The sequence below is a fragment of the Carcharhinus amblyrhynchos genome, chromosome 12 (assembly GCF_965287045.1).
Source record: "Carcharhinus amblyrhynchos chromosome 12, sCarAmb.v2.hapA, whole genome shotgun sequence".
Taxonomy (NCBI): Eukaryota; Metazoa; Chordata; class Chondrichthyes; order Carcharhiniformes; family Carcharhinidae; genus Carcharhinus; species Carcharhinus amblyrhynchos.
This window is the reverse complement of record NC_137335.1, coordinates 41,282,322-41,304,444: the sequence shown is the minus strand read 5'-3', so window position 1 is coordinate 41,304,444 and position 22,123 is coordinate 41,282,322. Positions and strand designations below refer to the sequence as shown.

The window sequence follows — 22,123 nt, the reverse complement described above, 5'->3', positions numbered from 1 at the left end:
CATGTATTGTGGAAAGGTTTTCTTTGGACTAAATGAAAAAGTTAATACGTTCAGATATAGTGGCAGATACAGTGGGCCCACAACAGTGGAAGCCACCGCGGGGTATAGAAAGTGCAGATAGATACTTAAAACAAAATTAGGAGAGCAAAGATAGGGCGTAAAAAAACACTGTCGAGCAAAATAAAGGAAAATTCCAGGGTGAAAGAACAAGAGGATAATCAGGAAAAGAGTAGAATCCATTAGGGACCAAAGTGACAATGTACGTGTGGGACTGGAATAATTGGGTGAAGTTTCAGATACTTTTTTTTACATCCGCATTCATGATGGAGAAGGACGATGTAGGTATACAAATCAAGGAGGGGGATTGTGATATAACTGAACAAATTAGCATTGGGAAGGAGGGGGTTTTAGTGGGCTTAAAGCTGATAAATACCCAGGTTCAGATGAAATGTATCCCAGGCTGATGTGGAAGACATGGGAGGAGACTGCAGGAGCTTTGACGCTAATTTTCAAATCCTCTCTGGCCACAAGAGATGATGTGGAGATGCCAGCGTTGGACTGGGGTAAACACAGTAAGAAGTCTCACAACAGCAGGTTAAAGTCCAACAGGTGGCTTTTGCTACCAAATAAACCTGTTGGACTTTAACCTGATGTTGTGAGACTTCTTACTGCACAAAAGCGATGCCAGAGGACTAGAGGATAGCTAATGTAGTACCATTATTCAAGAAGGGAAGTAGGAATAAACCAGGTAATTACAAGCCAGTGAATCTAACATCAGTGGTAGAGAAATTATTGGTAAAAATAGAGGGACAGAATTAATATCCATTTGGAGAGGCAAGAATTAATCAAGGATAAATCAGCATGGCTTTGTCAGGGGGAAATCATGTCTAATAAATTTGAGTAAAGTTTTTTGAGGAGATGACTAGGTGGGTAGATGAGGGCAGTGAAGTTGATGTAGTCCATATTGTTATTTTCCCTTGGTAGGAGGGGTCAATAACCTGGGGCATAGATTTTAAGTAAGGAGCAGGAGATTTAGAGTGGATACGAGGAAAAATATTTTCATCCCGAGGGTGATGGGAATCTGGAACTCATTATCTGAAAAGATGGTAGAGCAGGAATCAATTAGATGAGTGCTTGAAAAACCATGGCACAAAGGCTATAGGCTGAGTACTTCAAAATGGAATTAGAATAGATAAATACTTGATGGCCAGTGCAGGCTCCATAGGCTGAAATGCCATTTTTTTGTGTAGAACTCAATAACTCTAAATTAGTTTAAGTAAATAACTTGCTTGTGTTTTTCAATGCAGGTTGATCACATTTGGTGCCTTTGCACACTTAAATTTTGATCCCTTCAAGCACCTTTGATTGCATTCAATTTCAAAGATAGCAAAACACTGCTAACTGTGTGAAAAACCCATTCCTGATTAGAACATTTGATGTCAAATGATCACTGATTGTTTTTGAGTGTATTTGAACACAAAAACGGTGGCAAGGTTTTCTGGTAGGGACTTACCTTTCAGTCCACCCAATTTACAGTACCACTGCTGCTCCACATACCTCACTTTCACAGGTCTTTCCCTAGGTGGCAATGCAAGCATGTTCTATTAATTTTATATTCATTATTTAATGACTTGAGCCACACGTTCCTTTAGGGGCAAGTGTTATTTAACATGTATCAAAAATGATTGAATTTTCGTCAGTTTTAGAAATTTAATCTTAAATATACTTCACTTTTATTTGCCTGCCTTATGGCTTTGGGACATGCTGCTTACATTCTTTCTACATGTACACCCCTCCAAATCTGAAAGCCACTCATGGTACGGTCTGGATTCCTTCTCACATATGCTACCTGCTGCCTATCAGGTGCCCTGTATGCCACAACAACAAAGCAAGCACATGGCAACTGATCACCTCTTTATTTCCAACCATCAACTCACTTCACAATAGTGAAATTTATTTGTCCTTTATCTGCTGCCCACTTCACAATTTGGTACAATCTTCCTCACTGTGAGTTACACCCCCCCAAATTTTATATCAAATTTTAACAATATTATCTCAGTTTTGGAGTTCAAATCATTTATTTGTGAATTCTGGTGTACAATATTTGATTATCCACTGAAGATATGTCTTAATCATTTTTGAAAGAGATTTCTAATCCACACACGAGATCATAATCTGACACAACAGAATTGTTCCTTTCAATCAGGTGATTTGCTATATGCAAGATGCCTTGTAATACATACTAATAATTACTGTATATTTAATGAAAATAAATATAGCAAAAGGAAATCAACACCTACCATCTCCATATCATGTAGTTTAGCCATTAATTGTAGATTCTCTTTTTCAAATTCATGCAATTTGTCACAACGTGCACGGGCTCCTTCAAGTTGGTCTTCCAACATAATTTTTGTCTCTAACAAAATTTTGTTATCTTCTTTTAACTCCTGAAATATTTAATTGCACAAAATATTAACAAGTTCTATTTCTGAAGGGCATGTTGTTAACTATTAATCCTACAACTCAACATACCTCAGTTCTCGCTTTGTAGAATTCTATGTCATGAAGTCGATCTTTATATCGTATAACTTCACTTTCAAGTTTGTCAACTTTAATTGCTTTTTCACGCAGTGAGTCAAGCTCATCACGATACGTCCTAGCAGAGCGGGCATCAGACAAAAGTTGCAGGTTCTGGCAAATAAAGGCACAATTACTTTCAAAACACAGAAGTAAAACAATTGTTTGTGTATTATTCTAATAAGGCTTTTGTTAAATAAAAATTAAGAAGCCCAAAATTAAAGCTGCAAGTATGGTTGCAGGCAGAATGTTTCAATTTGGTACTACTTAGGATTTATTAGCATACTATGACAAAATAGGGCCAATTTTAGTTGTTGTTGAACATTAGCAAAAATACATACAATTTGGAAATAGTTACACCCAGAGTACAATACTTAAACTAAGCATTATTTAATATGCAAAACAGTTAATCTGGAGATAAACTAGGCTATATACACACCTCTTGTTGTAGTCTTTTTAGTTCAACTTCCATGTGTTCCAGCTCCTGCTTGGAGTCCAATAATTGCTCAGTTTTCTCTTCCCTTAAAATGAATGAAACACTCGTACTTCAAAAAGAAAGTAGGGGGATTCATTATTTATAACTGGTAACAAAAGAAATGCAGTCCTGATACCCAACAATTCTATAAGACTCAATAAATGTATAATATTCAAATAAAAACACTGAATATGCAGAATCGATGTTTAAACTTTCACAACTGAATTGTGGTGTAGAATTTCTTTGTACTACAAGCAGCTGTATTATGGGCTCTCTAATATTTTCTATTCTTTCCTTATTACTTATTCCAAGGTGCATTTAAACATTTTTCTGAGCAAGTTCTTTTTGATGATGCATGTTCGAAGTTCAGCAGTACCTGAAGACTTATTGTTTCATTCTATCCTTATAATAAATCAAGATCTAGATGAAGAACAACAAACTTTGGCTAAAAATATAACTAACTTATCATGACATACCTTGAGAAAAATCTACCCAAATAGGTAAATTAGTCTTTGTGCTCACATATATACTAATACTCAGCCATTATTTTGCAGTCATGAGTAGCTAAAGGGGTTGGACCTTGGGGAAACATCTCCAGTGAAGTCCTCCAACATCCACAATCTTTTTTGTGCTGGGTATAGCTCTAGCCAACACAGCGTTTTCCTGTTGATTTCAATTTTACGAGGGCTCCTTGATGTCATGCTCAAGTAAAATGCTGCCTTGATAAGGGCAGTCATTCTCACCTCACCCCTGGAATGCAGCTCTTTTGCCCATGTTTGGACCAAGGTTGTAAGGAGCTGAGTGGTCCTAGCAAAACTTGGATTGAGCACTGGTGGGCAGGTCATTCAAGACAGAATGTTTGTCATCAAATTGCAGGACATCCAAGTATTGAATGGCAGACATGAAGTTTGACAGTTAAGCTAAAATGGAAGGGTCATGAAAGGTGGTGGCGAGGAAGAACTGTTTGTGATAATGTAAATGTAGAAATTGCTTCTGATGTCACCATTGGAGGGGCAGCAAGTAGATGAAAAACAGGAGTGGCCAAGGATAGGTCCTTGGAGGACATCAGAGGAGACAGTGTAAGAACAGGAAGAGAAGCTCTCCTTGGCTACCTATCACCAGCATGCATGATTTTGAAGCTCTTAAGATGATAATCTTTCGGCCTTCTCTTTGCAAGAGAAAAGAAATCCACGACTGTTCATCCCTACCCAGTGTGCATAACCCTTCAAATTACTAATATAATTCTTGGAAAATCTCTCTAGACCTTTGAGTGTCTCTAAATTCTTTTTAAAATATGGCAGCCAGAACTGTACACCATTGCAAGTGTAGTCTAAAAGTTTATTTTTCAATTTATCCCCTCTGAAAATAAATCCTAGCATTTAGATTATAATTTTTTTACGTCTGCTTTATTAATTTGCACCTCCACCTTTAGAGGTTTGGGTTAAGGGAAATTTGTAAAGTTAAGAGGAATGGACAAGCCAATAGTGCAGGGTAACAATAACTTGAGATATATATCAAGCGATATCAGGCAGCATGACAGTACAGTGGGGGTTTGATTCCTGCCTTAGACCACTGTCTGGGCAGAGTTTACACATTCTCCCTGTGTCTGCGTGGGTTTTCTCCTGATGTTCCCACAGTCCAAAAATGTGCAAGTTAGGTGGATTGGCCACGGTAAATGTGCAGGATTACAGGTGGACCTGGGTAAGACACCGTTTCAGAGAATTGGCGCAGACTCGGTTCAAGTCCCATCATGTCCAAAGATGTGCACATTAGGTGGATTGGCCATGCTAAATTGTCCCTTGGTGTCCAGGGATGTGTTGATTGGGTGGAGTAGCCATGGTAAATGCACAGGGTTACAGGGATAGGGCAGAGGGGAGCACCTTGTTGGAATGCTCTTTCAGGGGACTGATGCAGACTCGATGGGCTAAATAGAATCCTTACAGTGCAGAAGGAGGCTATGTTTCGAAGGGTAAACGTGAATACAAACACAAGAGTGCGCTAGCGAATAAAGTCAATAGAGAAGTATGGTAAAAAGACAGAATTAAAGTCTCCTTATCTGAATGCACGCAGCACACAAGATGGGAAAATGGTGAATTGACGGAACATATAGAAATAAATAGGAAATTGCTGGAATCTATTAAGAAGGTAGCAGCAGGACATTTAGAAAATCATTATACAATTAGGCAGAGTCAATATAGGTTTGAAAAAGGGAAGTTGTGTTTGATGGATTAGAGTTCTTTGAGAATCTAACAAGCTAGGTGGATTTGTTTCCCAATTTTTTCATTGCTGGCAAAACCTGCATTTATTGTCCATCCCCGATTAATCTGAAATGTTCAGTTCATGGGCAAAGTAAGAATCAACCACATTGCTGTGGGTCTGGAGTTGCATGTAGACCAGACCAAGTAAAGACAGCAGATTTCTTTCCATGAAGGACATACATGAACCAGCTGGGTTTTTATGACAATCAATGATAGTTTCATGGTCACCATCATGGAGACCAGCTTTCACTTCCAGATTTATTAACTGAATTTAAATTCCAGTAGCTGATAGTATTATAGAATCCCTACAGGGCAGAAAGAGGCCATTCAGCTCATTAAGTCTGCACCAACTCTCTGACAGATCCAACCCAGGTCCTTCCCTTTACCTTATCCCCATAACCCCACGCATTTACCATGGCTAATCCACCCAGCCTACACATCTTTGGATATGGTGGGACTTGAACCCATGAACTCAGAGGATTAGCCTGGGCCTCTAGATTTTTAGTTCAGTAACATTGCCATCCCCTCTATAAAGGGGCACCAAAGAGATATTGTATTTGGATTGCTAAATGGGTTTCAATAAAGTGTGACATAAAAGGTTATTTCAGAAGAACTCGTGGTGTTGAGGGTGATATATTAGCATGGATGTGGATTGGCTAGCCAATAAGAAACAGTCAGAATAAATTGGTCATTTACAGATTATCAAATTGCAATTAGTGCACTATAGATCAGTGCTGTGACTTCAACTACTTATGATCTATTTAATGACTTGGATGAGGAGATCAACTGTACTGCAGTCAAATTTGCTGCTGATAGGAAGATCGATAGGAGAGGTCAGAGGAGAATTCAAAGACTAGAAACGGATATATATGTGTTAGTGAGTGGACAAATATTGGGCTGATGACTTAGAATGTGGGAAAACGTGAGGTTGCCCACGCCAGGAGGAAAAGCAGAAAAACATAATATTATTTAAGTAAAGACAGGCTGCTGCCATTCAGAAGGATGGCAAAATGTTGCACTATGGAAGGGTTTGGGTGCCCATATACACGAATCTTAAAAAATCATATAGGTATAGCAAGTAATTAGGAAGGTAAATAGACTGTTGCAGAAGATTAAGTATAAAGGCAGGGATTTTTATAACTATGTATGGCATTTGAGAGACTGCATCTGGAGCACTGAACAGTTTTGGCCACTTCCTCTCAGAAGGTTGATAGTATTTGGAATTCTATTCCCCCAGAGAGCAGTGGACATGGTCATTGAATATACGCAAAACAGAGTTGAACAGATTTTTGATTGACTGGGAATAAAGGATTATGGAGGACAGGCACAAAAGATGGAGTTAAGGCTACAATCACATCAACTATAATGTTATGAATGACAGAACAGGCTCAAAAGATGGAATGGGCTCCTCCTGATTCTATTTTCTATGATTCTATTGACTCTCCTTCTCCCAATTTGGTGTCAGCCACAAATTTAGAAATTGTGCTTTTTATTCAAAAGATAAAATTGTTAACGTGTGCACAAAAGAGACCCGAGCATGGAACCTCAAGGAACCTAAATTTTCACCTCTGAATAGTTGCACTTTACTCTCACTCTAAATTGTCTTACAACAAGTTCATTGTGCCTCTTGCCTCCTCAATCTGTATATTCTGACTTTTTTCACTGATTTATTACGTAACACCTTATCAAAGTCATTTTGGAAATTGTGTGGGGGTGCTATAACATCTACAACAGAAATCACAATACAATTTTAAATGAAAATATGCTTAAAATCACATTCCTTACTTCAAGCAATTAGATTTTACATGCAACTTATCCAAGTTCATGGGCAAAATTCTCTCTCTCTTCAGTCAATGGACTCCAATGCACTTGTCAGGGTGTCAGTAAAGAAAATTTGCTTTTGTATACAGCATTTCACTTTTAAAAAAGAGAACATCTGTAGCCTAACAGATGCTGATTCCTCATCACTTATTTTGTCAATATCATCTAAAGACCTTGAAGCGCTTTGTACTCTCTTCCACAAACCAATGAGCAGTAACAATGCTTTAACACTCAAATAAAAACATGTGGCTTTCCACATTACTCTGCAGATGAGATCACATATTGTTTAATAGAAAACCACAGGCTTGTTTGAGGATGTGGTATTAAGCAACAAGCATGAGAGTCTGAAATGGATCAACATCATTACGCTTGGTCTTTCATATTACAGAAACTCCACTGTGGTTGGTTAAAATTCCATTCTGAACAATGTTCAAGTTTACTCAGAGCTTATGAAAATTTGGTGGCTTCACACTTCCTTAAGTGAGAGTTAGGCTTCATTACATAGAACAGAACATAGGGCCTGTGTTGTGCTGTACAATTTTTTGGCCCTCGATGTTGTGCCGAGCTATGACCGAACCCAAGATCAAGCTATCCTACTGCTTATCATTCTAGTGTACTCCATGTGCTTATCCAATAGTTGCTTGAAAGTTCCTAAAGTGTCCAACTCCACTATCACAGCAGGCAGTGCATTCCACACCCCAACCACTGAGTAAAGAATCTACCTCAGACATCCCTCCTATATCTCCCACCATGAATCTTAAAGTTGTGCTCCCAGTAACAGCTACATCCACCCGTGGAAATAGTCACTGCACATCCACTCTATCTATCCCCCACATCATCTTATAAACCTCCAAGTCGCCTCTCATCCTCCTCCACTCCAAAGAGAAAAGCTCCAGCTCCCTCAACCTTTCCTCATAAGACCTATCTCCAAACCAGGCAGCATGTAGTAAATGCATATTTGAATTTTAAAATACCAGGGAATAGATTCATGCCATTACTTCTCCATTTAATAATTAAAATTCAAAATTTCTGTTGCCACTATTGGAAAGCTACAAATTATTTCCCCTTCCTTATGCAAGTAATACTTGTAGGATTCAGCAAAGGAGGACAAAGGGATTAAGAAGAGGAAAATAAAGTATGAGAGTAAACACTCAGGGAACATAAAAACTGACTGTAAAAGCTTCCATAGGTATATGTGAAGAGAAAAAGATTGGTTAAGACAAATGTAGGTCCCTTACAGTCAGAAACATGGGAATTTATAAATGAGAATAAGAAATGGCTGATCAACTAAATACATACTTTGGTTCTGTTCTCAAAGAATATAAATAACATAGAAATGTTGAGTAACATTTTAATGAGGGGGAGGAACTGAAGGGAACAAGTCATTTGGAAAAAAGACCCATTTGTTCCTACTTTGTTTGCTGTCTGCCAACCAATTCTGTATCCATCTCGATACACCACCTCCAATCTTATGTACTTTAATTTTATGCGTGAAACTCATCTGGGGCTTTGTCAAAAGCCTTTCTGAAAGCCCAAATATGCCACATCCAGTGGCTCGCCCTCGTCAGCTCTACTAGTCACATCCTTGAAGAATTCCAGTGGTTTGGTCAAGTATGACTTTGGTTTCGTATATCTATGCTGACACGGTCCAACCCTGCCACTTGTTGCACTATTAACATCAGACTAATTGGTCGATAATTTCCTGTGTTCTCTCTACTCTTTTTAAGTAGTGGAGTTATGTTAGATACCCTCCAGTCCATAGGAACTTTCCAGAGTCAATCGAGTCTTGGAAGATGATCAACGCATCCACTATTTCCAGGGAAATGGTTTTGGGAAATTTGATGGGATTGAATGACAATAAATGTCCAGAGCCTGATCATTTGCATCCCAGATAGCTCAAGGGAGTGGCCCTGGAAATAGTGGATTTCCAGGAAACATAAGGGATCGGAAATGTAGGAGTCGTGCACACTCCTTGGGAATCATCCACACATCCTCAGGATGCGTTTAGTACAGTTGCAGACCAGCTGAACATTCAGCAAGTGGAAACCTTTGCAGTTCATAGCTAACAGCTTGATACCACATAGTTGTGAGACTTCTTAAATTTATTTACGAGATGTGGATGTCTGTAGCTAGGGCAGCATTTACTGTCGATCCCTAGATGCCATCTAGAAGGTGGTGGTGAGCTGCTTTCTTTAACTGTTGTCGACTTCTGAAGTGTAGATACACCCACAATGCTGTTCAGAAGGAAATTTCAGGTTTTGTCCCAGCAACAATGGAGGAACAGCAACATATTTCCAAGTCAGAATGATGAACCTCTAGGTAGTGGTGTTCCTGAGTCGATGGTTGTGGTCAGGGGTTTGGAGGGTGTTTGTCCAAAGAACATTGGTGAGTTTCTGCAGTGCATCTTGTAGATGGTATTCACAGCTGCCACTGTTTATCAGTAGCGGAAGGATTGAATGTTAGTGGAAAGAGTAGCAATCTAGTGGGCTTCTCTTTGAGCTGGATGGTGTCAAGCTTCTTGTGTTGTTGGAGCTGCACTCATCTAGGAGGTAATTCCATTACACTGTTGATGTGCTTTGAATAGGCCTGAAGAAACAAAATGCAAGTTATTCTCTCTAAGGGTCTCAGCCTCTGACTTGCTCTTGTAACTACAATATTTAAGTGGCCGATCCAGTTCAGTTCTTAGTCAATGATAACCCCCCAGGATGTTGATGGTGGGGGGATTCAGTGATGTTAGTGCTATTGAATGTCATGGAGATTGTCACAGCTTGGTACTTGTGTGGCAAGAATGTTATTTGTCACCTCAAGCCTGGGTACTGTCTTGCTGCACTTAAGACATCAACTACTTCAGTATCTGAGACATTGTAAATGGTGCTGTACGTTGTCCACTGACAACTGCATATCACTGCTTCTGACCTTATGAAGGTCATTGCTGAAGCAACTGAAGATGGTTGGGCCTCAGACACTACCTTGAGGAACATCTGGAGCAGAGATGATTGACCACCAACTACTATGCCTGTCTTCCTTTGTGCCAGGGATGACACCAACTAGCAATGTTTGCCCTCCAAATCCACTGTCTCCAGCTTTGCTTGAGCTCCTTAATGCCATGCTCAGTCAACTATCTTGATGTCAAGTGCCACACAAGTGCAGTCAATGGCACCTGCAACTGTGATAAATGAGAAATTTGCAAAAATACCATTGCTGTTGCTTCCTGGCAAAATGCAAAAGGTGTGTGCATCCATGACCTCCTGGAAGCAAGAAGTGGAGGCTTGCAAAATCCCATGGAGGTCATGTGGAGCCCTGGAAGGAGCTACTGGCATTGCAGTCACTTTCAGCAAAATTGGCAGTGGATGCTCTTCAAGTCCCATGGTGCCAAATCCAGCAACAGCAGCATGTGGTAGATAAGACCAACCAGTTCCCTGGACATGCACAGTCTCTGGTGACACTAGTTCTCAGACATCTGCAAGTATGACAAGCATAATCTACAGGCACTGAGACTAGCAAGGCTCCTATAAGTGATTGTTGACTGGGCACAAACCACGCACTCCCTCTGTAAATGTTGGGCGGCTCCAAGAGCACTGCACCAGGTTTATGGCACTCATCTACAATTATGACATTGACTGTTGGACGACATGAACAGTGGCCAATTACTAATACTGTCTTCTCATGTACTAAGACTGCTATTCATTTTATACTTGGCATTTTTCCTAATGTCCTGATGAGTACAAGAAAAAAAGCTTCAACAGCATTTTTTTTCAGCCATACTTGAGGAGCTTGTGCAAATTCTACAGTGAGTCCTCCTTGTAAGACATTCTATGCATGATAAGTTCATCTTACTTGACCAGCTTCAGTAACACTCAGGCCTAGATGATGCCATGAGGTAAACCTTAACTAACCTCAAGATTGCCCACAGCTCTGTTACCTCGAAAATGTTATGCTTGAAGAGTGCCCAGCACCACGGGCAAGTCTACATAATGCAGCAAATAACTAATTATTATCCAGCTGATTCTGACAGCATGTAGTACAAGACATCCTGATATCTTCCCAAACACACGAAGTACTGTTTCAACAAACAGTTTTTATTATCCTGGAAGCTACATCAACCACATAAGAACATAGAATCGTAGAAACCCTACAGTGCACAAAGAGGCCATTTGGCCCCTTGAATATGCACTGACCACAATCCCACCCAGACCCTACTTCCATATCCCTACATTTTATCTGCTAATCCTATGCATCTTACAACACTAAGGGACAATTTTAGCATGGCCAATCAACCTAACCCGCACATCTTTGGACTGTGGGAGGAAACCGGAGCACCCAGAGGAAACCCATGCAGACACGAGGAGAATGTGTAAACTCTACACAGACAGTGATCCCTGGGAATCGAACCCAGGTCCCTGGAGCTGTGAACCAGCAGTGCTAACCACTCTGCTACCATGTCGCCCCACGAGAAATAGGAGTAGGCCATTCAGCCTCCTGAGCCTGTTCTGTTTGTTAAAATCTTGATCAAGATCTTGTACCTTCACACACCATCCTATTTCTTAAATCTAAATTCATCTTTGTCTTGAATGTTTTGAACGTCTGAGCATCTACACTGGACTAGAGAATTCCCAAGATCCCCAAACTTAAGGGGAAGAAATTCCTTATTTCAATCAGAAATAGCTAACCTTTTCTTCCAAGACTGACTTCTTACTCAGACTGTAATCCAGCCAGGGACACATTTTCTGAATCTAGTCTCTCAAGCCCTTTAAGAATTTTATAGTTTACAATGAGATTATTCCTCATTCTTCTAAATTCTAAGGTTTATAGTTTCAGCACACTAAATCCCTCCTCACAGAATAATCCTCTCAAGGGAACCACTGTATCTTTATTCAATTTGTGTGTGTGGTTGTCACAAGGTTACAAGGCTTGAGTAAGTTAATAATGGTCTCCTTTAAGTCTACCTTCTTCAAACAACACAGCACCAAGGACAATCTTTAAAAGAATTGTGATTCTGCTTTAGATGATACACTAACCTGCTGCATGATTTGTGCCGATCATCATTAACCAATAGGACATTAGAGTGAAGGCATCTGTGGTTCATAAGGGTGGCACAGTGGTTAGCATTGCTGCTTCACAGCACCAGGGACCTGGGTCCAATTCCTGGCTTGAGTCATTGTCTGTGTGGAGTCTGCACGGGTTTCCTCTGGGTGCTATGGTTTCATCCCACAGTCTGAAAGATGTGCATGTTGGGTGAATTAGCCATGCTAAATTCTCCCTCAGTTTACCCGAACAGGCGCTCGAGTGTTGCAACCAGGGGACTTTCATAGTAACTTCATTGCAGTGTTTATGCAAGCCTACCTGTGACAATAATAAAAAGAACTTCACCTTACTTTTGCATATCAATGTATCAAAGAACCCAGGCAACTTCACAGGAAGCACAAGTATCCTTCTGGTGGTTGTGACATTCTATGACACTAAAAAATGGCAATACCCTTTTGCTCTACTTTCCCAGATGTAATTGATCCAAAGGTGCTTGCCTAGAGAAAAAGCAACTATAAACTAAATGATGAACATGAATTCATCAATCTTGCTTGCAAGCAACAGGAGACATTGAAGTCCTTGGTAAGTCTGACCTTGGCTGTCACCACTACTGTCTGTGACAAAGGCAACATGCAGCTCATAGCTTAATCCATTAGCTCCTCCACTGTGGACTTGAACCTATGTAGGCAGTTACATTAGTGATAACTGTTGATGCAACTATAAACATGGCTAACAGGTAGACATAGCAGACCACCGCAGACAAATTTCACAGACATCCTCTCTTTTATCCTGTTCTAATGTCTCCAAAATGAAACAGATTAGCATCAAAAGTTAAATCCATTTTCAGATTTCAAATTATAACAATCCAAATTGCATTAAAAATTATTTTTTGATAGGTGCCATATCATTGAGCTTTAAATGGTCAATACATATAAGCATATTAGCAATCTCCAGCACAATGATCAATAACAGCTTACTGAAAGTAAACTATTGCATCTTCTGAAACAGCCAGGTACTAGATAAATGCACACCCTTAATGAACGAGTTGGTACAATGAAGTAGATCCAAAAATTATCCCCGAAATCTTTGATCACAATCAGTGTGAATGCACAGGAAGCATTGTGCAGGATCATGAACAGGTCCCCTGTGGAAAGTTAAACATGGACTATTTTTGTTCTCATTTTCACCTTTCTGGGTTATCAGTATATAAGCAATTTAGCAAACAAGCTATGAACATTTACAGAAAGCTAAAAACAGACTTTCACAAGCCCTTTAACAATGTTTCACTTAACGTACATATTTTATGTGCTCCGAAACTATCTGAAAATACAGCCATAAAAATTGATACATGATGCACCAAGTATTTTAATTATCTTACATAATAAAGGATTTATCATCGCCAAAAATCCCTAACTGGAAATAAAAATGGCCACCATACAGATAACAGCATTGCTGCTGTTCAACATAAGTACTTCTTAAATAAGAACTTAAACTTAAGTTAAATATGGTTCTGTGGAATTAACATAGCAAACAAAATTCATGCAAATCCTTACTTTACCATCTTGGTATTATTTCAAAACATATGGTACAAGCATTTTTATGGTATCACATAACAGTCTATTTTCATTTCTTGACAAGTGAATCAGCACTGCAGTTGCTAATCGACTAGAGTACAATGCAAAGGAAATATCATTAGAAGGCAAAGGCTGAGCTTATTTTACCAAATTGTCTATTCATTCTTACACTTCAATTTAAAAGTATGAAGTGTTGATCCAATTCTTACAAACCATCAGCTATGTTCACAACAGTGACTTTTAAAGGGGGGGGGGGGTTGGTTGTGTGTGTGTGTACATGCGTGCAGTCTAGGGACACAGGTTTGAATCCCATTATGGAAGTTGATGCAATTAGAACATAGAACATGGAACACTACAGCACAAACAGGCCCTTCGACCCACAAGTTGCGCCAATCACATCAACACCTACCAATCTATAGACCTATCTATAACCCCCAATCCCATAAAACCCCATATACTCATCCAGAAGTCTTTTAAAAGACCCCAGCGAGTTCGCCTCCACCACCTCTGACGGCAGCCGATTCCATTCACTCACCACCCTCTGAGTGAAAAACTTACCCCTAACATCACTTCTGTACTTTCCTCCCCGCACCTTAAATCTGTGTCCTCTCGTAGCGACCATTTCAACCCAGGGAAATAGCCTCTAAGAATCCACCCTATCTATTCCTCTCAACATTTTATAAACTTCTATCAGGTCGCCTCTCAACCTTCGTCTCTCCAGGGAAAAGAGACCCAGCTCCCTCAACCTATCTTCATAAGGCATGCCTCCCAGTCCAGGCAACATCCTTGTAAATCTCCTCTGTACCCTTTCAATAGCTTCCACGTCTTTCCTATAGTGAGGCGACCAGAACTGCGCACAGTACTCCAAATGAGGCCTGACAAGGGTCTTATAAAGTTGCAGCATTACCTCCCGACTCCTAAACTCAATCCCTCGATTAATGAAGGCCAGTACACCATACGCCTTCTTTATTCAATAATAAAAAAATTGGGAATTTTAAGTCTAATGATGAACATGAAACCATTGCGATTGCCGTTCTGGTTCCCTAATACCATTTAGAGAAGGAAATCTGCCACCTTGACCTGATCTGGCCCATGTGACTTCTGACCCATAGCAACGTGGTTGACTCTTAAATGCCCTATTGAGTTCAAGGGCAATTAGGGACGGGTAATAAATGCTGGCCCATTCCATGATGCTCACACCCCATGAACAATAAAAAAAAGGTGGCAACCCTGACGCACACAAGATCAGGAATATAAGGATTCGTGTTTGTGTAAACTTGAACAAAATTAACCTCTAGTCTCCTTAACCTCAGCCTATTTCCAATCCATGTACTTACAATTCTTGTCTGACCCGTCTGAGTTTTGCTTTGGTGTCTGCCAGTTCAACCGACAGATGTTGTCGACTCTCAGTACGTTGCATGCCTGGAGAGCCAGTAGGTGACTGAGCTGTTCCATGAACTGGAGATTGGTTGCAGTAACGTTCTTGAGAGAGATGTAAAATGATCTGCAAATAATTACGAATGCATGCATTTATTTTTGAAATTAAAATAAAATAGTAACCAGTTGCAGCTAGTGTTTACAAGCCTTTTATGGCTGAAAAATAATGCAACCTGTTTGCTGCTTTCACAAATTTGTATACACCTGCAGGCATTAAAATTTCTCAGAATGAAGACAGGTGCCTGTGTATCAATTACATAATTAGTGCTGGTGACATTTCTGTAGATACTCAAAGTAACTGCTTTTTTGTTATACACAAATTAAGATTTCAAGCTTTAGGGTAAAAATGAAGGCTATACTTTTGAAGCTTTTTCTCCTAAAATCTGAATGACTTTAGAAACGTACAAATTAAGAGCAAGAATAGGCCACTGGCCTTCTGAATCTCCTCTTCACTGTTTCTAGTGCAATCAGATCCCATGACCCCTAATACTACATTCCACCACAAGAAGAAACACCTTCCCACATTCACCTTGTCAAAACTCCTCAGGATCTTCTACGTTTCAATCAAGTCACCTCTTACTATTCTAAACTCCAGCTGATACAAACCTAGCCTGTCCAACTTTTCCTCATTCAACAATCCACCCATTCCAGATACATGTCAAGGAAATCTTCTCTAAACTGCTTCAAAACACATTTACATCCTTCCTCAATGGAGAATAATGTAACAGTACTCCTGATGTAATCTCAGCAATGCCCTATATAACTGAAACATGACCCTCCTACTTTTATATGCAGGTTTCCCTTGCAATAAACAAGAGTTTTTTTTTACTTTTCTGATTGCTTGCTGTACCTGTACTAAGACAACAATGTCCCTCTGCATTTCGATTTCTATAATCTCTCACAATTTGGATAACACATTCTTTATGTTTTCTGCCAAAATGGACACCACATTTTCCCACATTATACTCAATTAGCGAGATATTTGCCCACTCACTTAACCAATCGATATATATCTGTAGCCTCATGTTCTGCTCACTTTCCTACTTAGTGTCAGTAGCAAATTTAGCAACCATGCTTTCAGTCCCTTCAAAGTCATTTATATAAAAAGTTGAAACCCCAGCATTGACACCTGTGGCACACTACTCACTTTGGTAGCTCTTTTATTTTTAAAATATTATTAGAAATTCTCACTACATCTGTCTCTATATTTCTAGCTAGCCTTCTCTTGTACTTTAATTTTCCCTTCCTTGATAAATCTTTTGGTGATTCTTCATTTTTTAAAAAATACTCTTTCCAATCTTCTGTCCTGCTGCCCTTTTTCTGCACAATTATGTTTTTTCTTTAAGTTTTATACTATGATTCATTAGTTTTGTTAACCATGGATTTTGGGCCCTCCCCTTGGAATTTTTCTTCCTTGTTGGAACGCATTTATTGTATACTTTGAAATATCCCTTTAAATGTCTACATCTGCATCTCTATTGGCCTCTCTTTATCTAACTTATCAGTTCGCTTTAGCTAGTTGTGCTTTCATAATTCTAAGATTAGTATTTTATTGTAAATAAGGGCAATAACGAGGGCATGAAAGTACAGCTAGTTAAAATGACCTGGCAAATTTTGTTAAGGGATATTTCAGAATACAGAATAGATACGTTACAACAGAAAGAAAAATTCCAAGGGGAGGACCCAACATCTGTGGTTAACTAAAGTTAAAGGTAATAGCAAACCGAAAGAAAAAGCATATCATTTTGTGAACATGGGGGGCAGATCAGAAAATTGGACAGAATATTTTCACAGTACCTCATTGCAGTGACAGCATAAGCCTACTTTTGACACTAATGAATAGTAAATATAAAAAACAAGGATGAATAACCAAAGGATTAATAAGGAAGGAAAATTGAGACAAGAGAAAGGTAGCTACAAATATAATGATAAGATTTTCTTTTGATCTTAACAAAAGTAGTGTTGGTCCATAACCTTTTATTTCTTTTTCCCACCAATACTTAGAGCACCCCCCCTCCACAAAAAACATTAAATACTTCTAGTGTGTTAAATATTCTCACCATTCTGGGAAAGTTGCTCCTAAATTCTCTGATTTCTTGCTGACTATAATACACTGATGATCTCCAGGTTTGCTATTCCCCACAAATGGAAATATTCTCCTGATCTACCTTATCAAAGCCACTAACTCTTAAAAACCTCTTATTAGATCAGCCTTCTGCCTGTTCACTCTTTCCTGAAATTCATATCCACAGAAATCGCTTTTGCGCTCTTGGTGGCTCCATATTCTTTTAATATGGCAACCAGTAGTGCACACACTACTCCAAAAGTGGTCTAATCAAGGTCCATAAAATTTAGCATAGCTTCTCTGTTTTTCAATTTTATCTTTCAAAATAAATCTTGGGGTTCAACCATTTTTTTGTAATGACCTTAATCTACTCTGCCACTTTTATTGATTGCGTTTATTCTCCCATATCCACTTACACTGCTCTTCCATTTAGCTTCTGTTTCCCACAGGCAGAATGCAACCTCTATGTTGTTCAACCATTAATGCCTCTCAACTAGCTGTTGAAATCCACTTGCCTATTGTTTACCCATTCTACACATTCATTGTCTTCCTGTAATTTGCTGCAGTGTTTTTCAGTACAAATTATCCACATCTCCTGCCACTCATACCCCTCATGCATTTGCTAATCTCAACTTTAGAAATAGAGAGTTGGATTCCAAAGTCCAGATGATCAACAGAAATTGTGAGCAATAGTCTGTCATGTGATACCTTATCAACATCTTTTGGAAATCTAGATAAATTACATCCACAACATTACTGTTGACTACTATCTTTCTCTGTTACCTTTTCAAAGAGACTCTCTCTTATGAAATCCATTAATGTCTGGTTTCTAGATTTTATCCCCTTCATTAAGGATTTCATTATTTTTTCTGATGACCCAATGTTAAGCTAATGGGTCTTTATTTCTCTAAACATACTTGATCTTCCTCCTCAAACATTGGTGCAACATTAGCAATCTGCAATCCTCTGGCATGACGTCTCTTTCTAACCAATTACTAAAAATAAGACATAATGCCTTGGCTTTCTCTTCTCTAGGCCTTGGCACTCGTTCCTCCTTCTGCATCACACTTTCTTCCACCATTATCACCTCTTCAAAAATCCTTGCTCTCTAATGACCTCCCAAATACAATGAAATTCTTCTCACTGAAAACACTCCATTGCTTCCTTCCCTCAGCCTGTACGAACTGATTTTTGATCCTGTGATTTCAACCACCATTACAACTTATGATGCTTTCTCCCGTCAGAGTTTGATGCACTCCTATCCTGCCTAAATTTCTTCCTTTATGTCACCAAGCTATATTCACGATCATCCCTTCACTTTACCAGCTCACATCTTGCTAGCCCATATCGACCGCAAATAAAGCCATCTCTGATCATTTCCTTATACCAACCCAAATCCCTTTCAACCAAAAGAGAAAATGCTGGAAAATTCAAGCAAGCCTGGCAGCATCTGTAAGGAGACAAAAGAGCAGATGCCAAGTCCATATGACCCTTTGTCATAGCTAAAAAGCATAGAAAGTGCGAGATGTGTATGCTGTAGGATGAGGGAATGAAAGATGAGTTATAGCCCCAGAAATAAGGGAAAAGGCTGCTAATGGCAGCCTGTAGAGAATAAGAGGTGTAAATGGCCAAATAGCAGAGAAGCTGAAATAAGAGGGCAAGCTGAGACAGATGAAGATGTAAGGGGAGGGGGAATGGGTGGGAGAGCAGTAAAATTGAGAAGAAGGAGAAGGAAAGAAGAAAAGGAGGAGAAATGGTAATGAAAGATACTGGGCAAGAGTGGGGGTGGGGGAAGAGAAAAACAAAGACAATAAAGAAATAAAAAGTAGAGAAGAGTTAAAAACTAAATAAAATGAAAACAAAGGGGTTGAGGGGGGATACAGCTAATCATCTGATTATTGAAGTAAAGCTCAACATAACTGGAGGAACAGCATCTCATTTTCCAGCTAGACATATTACAGCCTTCCAGTCTCAACATCAAATTCAACAACTTCAGATGATTAGCTCTACCCCACCTCAACCACAGTTTTCATTTTATTTAGTTTTTAAGTCTTCTCTACTTTTTATTTCTTTATTGTCTTTATTTTTATCCCTCTTTTTTCTCAATTTTACCTCTTTCCTACCTGTCCCACCTACCCGGCATACCCATTCACACCTTTTATTCCATCCACAGACTGTTATTAGCAGCCTTTCCTCTTGCTTCTGTGGCTTTGACTCATCTTTCATTCCCTCACCCTACAGTACAATTATCGCTCACTTTCTATGTATTTTAGCTTTGCCAAAGGGTCATCTGGACTCAAAACTTCAGCTGTTTTTTCTCCTTACAGATGCTGCCAAACCTGCTGAGATTTTCTAGCATTTTCTCTTTTGGTTTCAGATTCCAACATCTGCAGCGATTTGTTTTTATCCAAATCCCCTTCATCTCCCCAGCCCTACCTCCTTCTGCATCTGCACTGTTACAAATTAGCAATATGCTTATGTTTAATCTATATATATGCTATCTATATTATTTGCATACTGTTATATTATCAGAAATAAAAACAGCACATAAGTAGAGAAACAGGGGTGTGCTGAGACTGGTTAAGGAAAAGGTGATGCCAGAATGTTGTTGATCAAGGACAGAAGATCCTTGTGAAGGCTCAAGATGCTATTTGCGGGTTGATATCATTAAGCAAAGACTTTTGCTCTGTGAAGTGAAAAGAAATCCAAAGCCATCTTCAAAAAATTGACTTTTTGTTGAACTAAAGATGGTTGCCACAAGTCACATGTGCATAAGACTAGCCCTTTGTTCTGGGAGCTACGACCAGGAGTCACAGAACAAAACAATCCCATTCTTATCACATCTCATTGCGCTGATCCCCTGCAATCAACAACAGAAGTGCAGACAAATTGACTCACAAACCTGAATTATCATAAAAGAGAGAAACTAAAACTCGTTATGCCTTCAGAACTCTGAACAGATTCATCTCACACCAGGAAACATCTAGGCCATTTCAAAATGGGACCATTGAGGGACAAATGGAATTCTGGCCAGAAGCACAGAAATTGACTATTAAGCAGCAATTAATCATCAATGGGCTTGTTGGACAGTCTTAAGATTATACCTCTGGCCTCACAGGCAGACTGCGGTTTTATCATGAATTGGACAGGATTCCACCTATCTCAATATAAGAAATAGGACTATATGTTACATTGAGCCAATTCCACCACTCAGTTTGATAACTGATCTTCACCTTCAACTCCACTTTTGTCTCTCTATCCCCTGAAATACCAAATATCTATTGCAGCCTCAAATATATTCAAACTCCTGGGGTAGTGAATTCCAAAGATCCACAAACCTTTTTGCATCCCAGTCCTAAATGACCATCCTTTATCCTGAAAGTCTGCACCCTTATTTCAACCAGAGGAGCAAGCAGTCAGTTACCGCCGCTAAACCAGTCGAGGCCTCGTTCATTTTTTAAAAAGTCAACAACTGTCAAGCAGTCTAAGCACAAAAAGCCCATCATGTTGCAGCATTGATTGTTTCAAAGATTTTCATGTGGTCATCTCCAGCCAAAAGCTCATCAGGACTGATGTCAGGCATGATGGAAATGCTCTGGAATGTGAACTAGTATTAGTTTCTGTGGCTCTTGTACAGTTACTATTTTCAGTTGTAAACTTCCTTGTTCGATCCCCATCTTATTGTGTGCGCATTCATGGAGGTTTGGGAAGTTGCAAATACTTCTCCCATTGGGTCTTGAACGCGAAACAAACTACTCTGAATTAACCATAAAGCAAGTTTAGTAAAAGTTATTAGTAAATAGAATCAAACAAACAAAGAGTTTAGGAAAACACACCACAAAATACTTGAAAGTAATTCAAAACATTTAATGCTTGCAGACAGTTGGTGAGAGGAAGTAAGTACAATTTACTTGTTTCTCCCCTGTCCAGAACAGTAAGATAAAGAACTTAACATTTTATTGGGCATTTTATATTGAAGTAGATTTTTTGGGGGAATAAAGCCCCCATTAACAATTTAACAATAATCCATCACTGAAGAGGTGTACAAACTAAGAGACTTTAGGAGGTGTCAATGCTGTGGGCAGTGGAAAGAAACTCCAAAAGGTAGGTTCACATTTGCACTCTTAAGTAGTCCTGAAAATACATGACACCAAGAAAAGATCAATCCTGCTTGATCTGGACTTGTTATTTGTCATGGCTAAGTGTCCTTGCTGCATAGCCTGCTTATAACCTATCTCAATATAAGAAATAGGACTATATGCTACATTGAGCCAATTCCACCACTCAATTTGATAACTGATCTTCACCTTCAACTCCACTTTTGTCTCTCTATCCCCTGAAATACCAAATATCTATCGCCCTACCATTAACTGAGGTAAGTCCTGCCCCGGTTCAATCTACCAAAATGCATCACCTCGCATTTATCTAAATTAAACTCCACCTGCCATTAGTCAGCCCACTGGCCCAATTGATCAAGATCCCGTTGCAATTGGAGATAACTCTCTTCACTGTCCACTATGCCATCAATCTTGGTGTCATCTGCAAACTTATTAACCATGCCTCCTATATTCTCTTCCAAATCATTAATATAAATGACAAATAATACTGCACCCAACACTGATCCCTGAGGCACACCACTGGTCACAGGCCTCCAGTTTGAAAACCAACCCTCTACAACCACCCTCTAGCCTCTGTCAATAAGCCAATTTTGTATCCATTTAGATACCTCACCCTGGATCCCGTAAGATTTAACCTTATGCAACAACCTACTATGCGATACCTTGTCAAAGGCCTTGCAGCACTTTCGTAGTAAGAACTTACCTTGTAGAACTGTTTAAATCATTTAAAAGCATTATGGCGGGCTTTTTGTATCTACCGCTTTAAGAATTCT

General features: G+C 39.3%; 1 protein-coding gene across 17 annotated transcripts in view; it reads right to left on the bottom strand.

Annotated features, from left to right (window-relative positions):
- ccdc88ab (coiled-coil and HOOK domain protein 88ab) overlaps positions 1–22,123 on the bottom strand; it is a 244,703-nt gene that overhangs the window by 155,396 nt on the left and 67,184 nt on the right. For 15 of the 17 annotated variants that reach the window (XM_080200420.1, XM_080200417.1, XM_080200421.1 and 12 more), the window contains 4 exons: positions 15,068–15,234; positions 3,017–3,098; positions 2,533–2,691; positions 2,301–2,447 (listed from right to left, as the gene is read on the bottom strand). In XM_080200420.1, the coding sequence (XP_080056546.1) occupies positions 2,301–2,447; positions 2,533–2,691; positions 3,017–3,098; positions 15,068–15,234 (555 nt within the window). Of the gene's footprint in view, positions 1–2,300; positions 2,448–2,532; positions 2,692–3,016; positions 3,099–9,241; positions 9,318–13,187; positions 13,202–15,067; positions 15,235–22,123 lie in introns of those variants that run through there. The other 2 variants (XM_080200423.1, XM_080200422.1) reach the window with 2 other exon arrangements.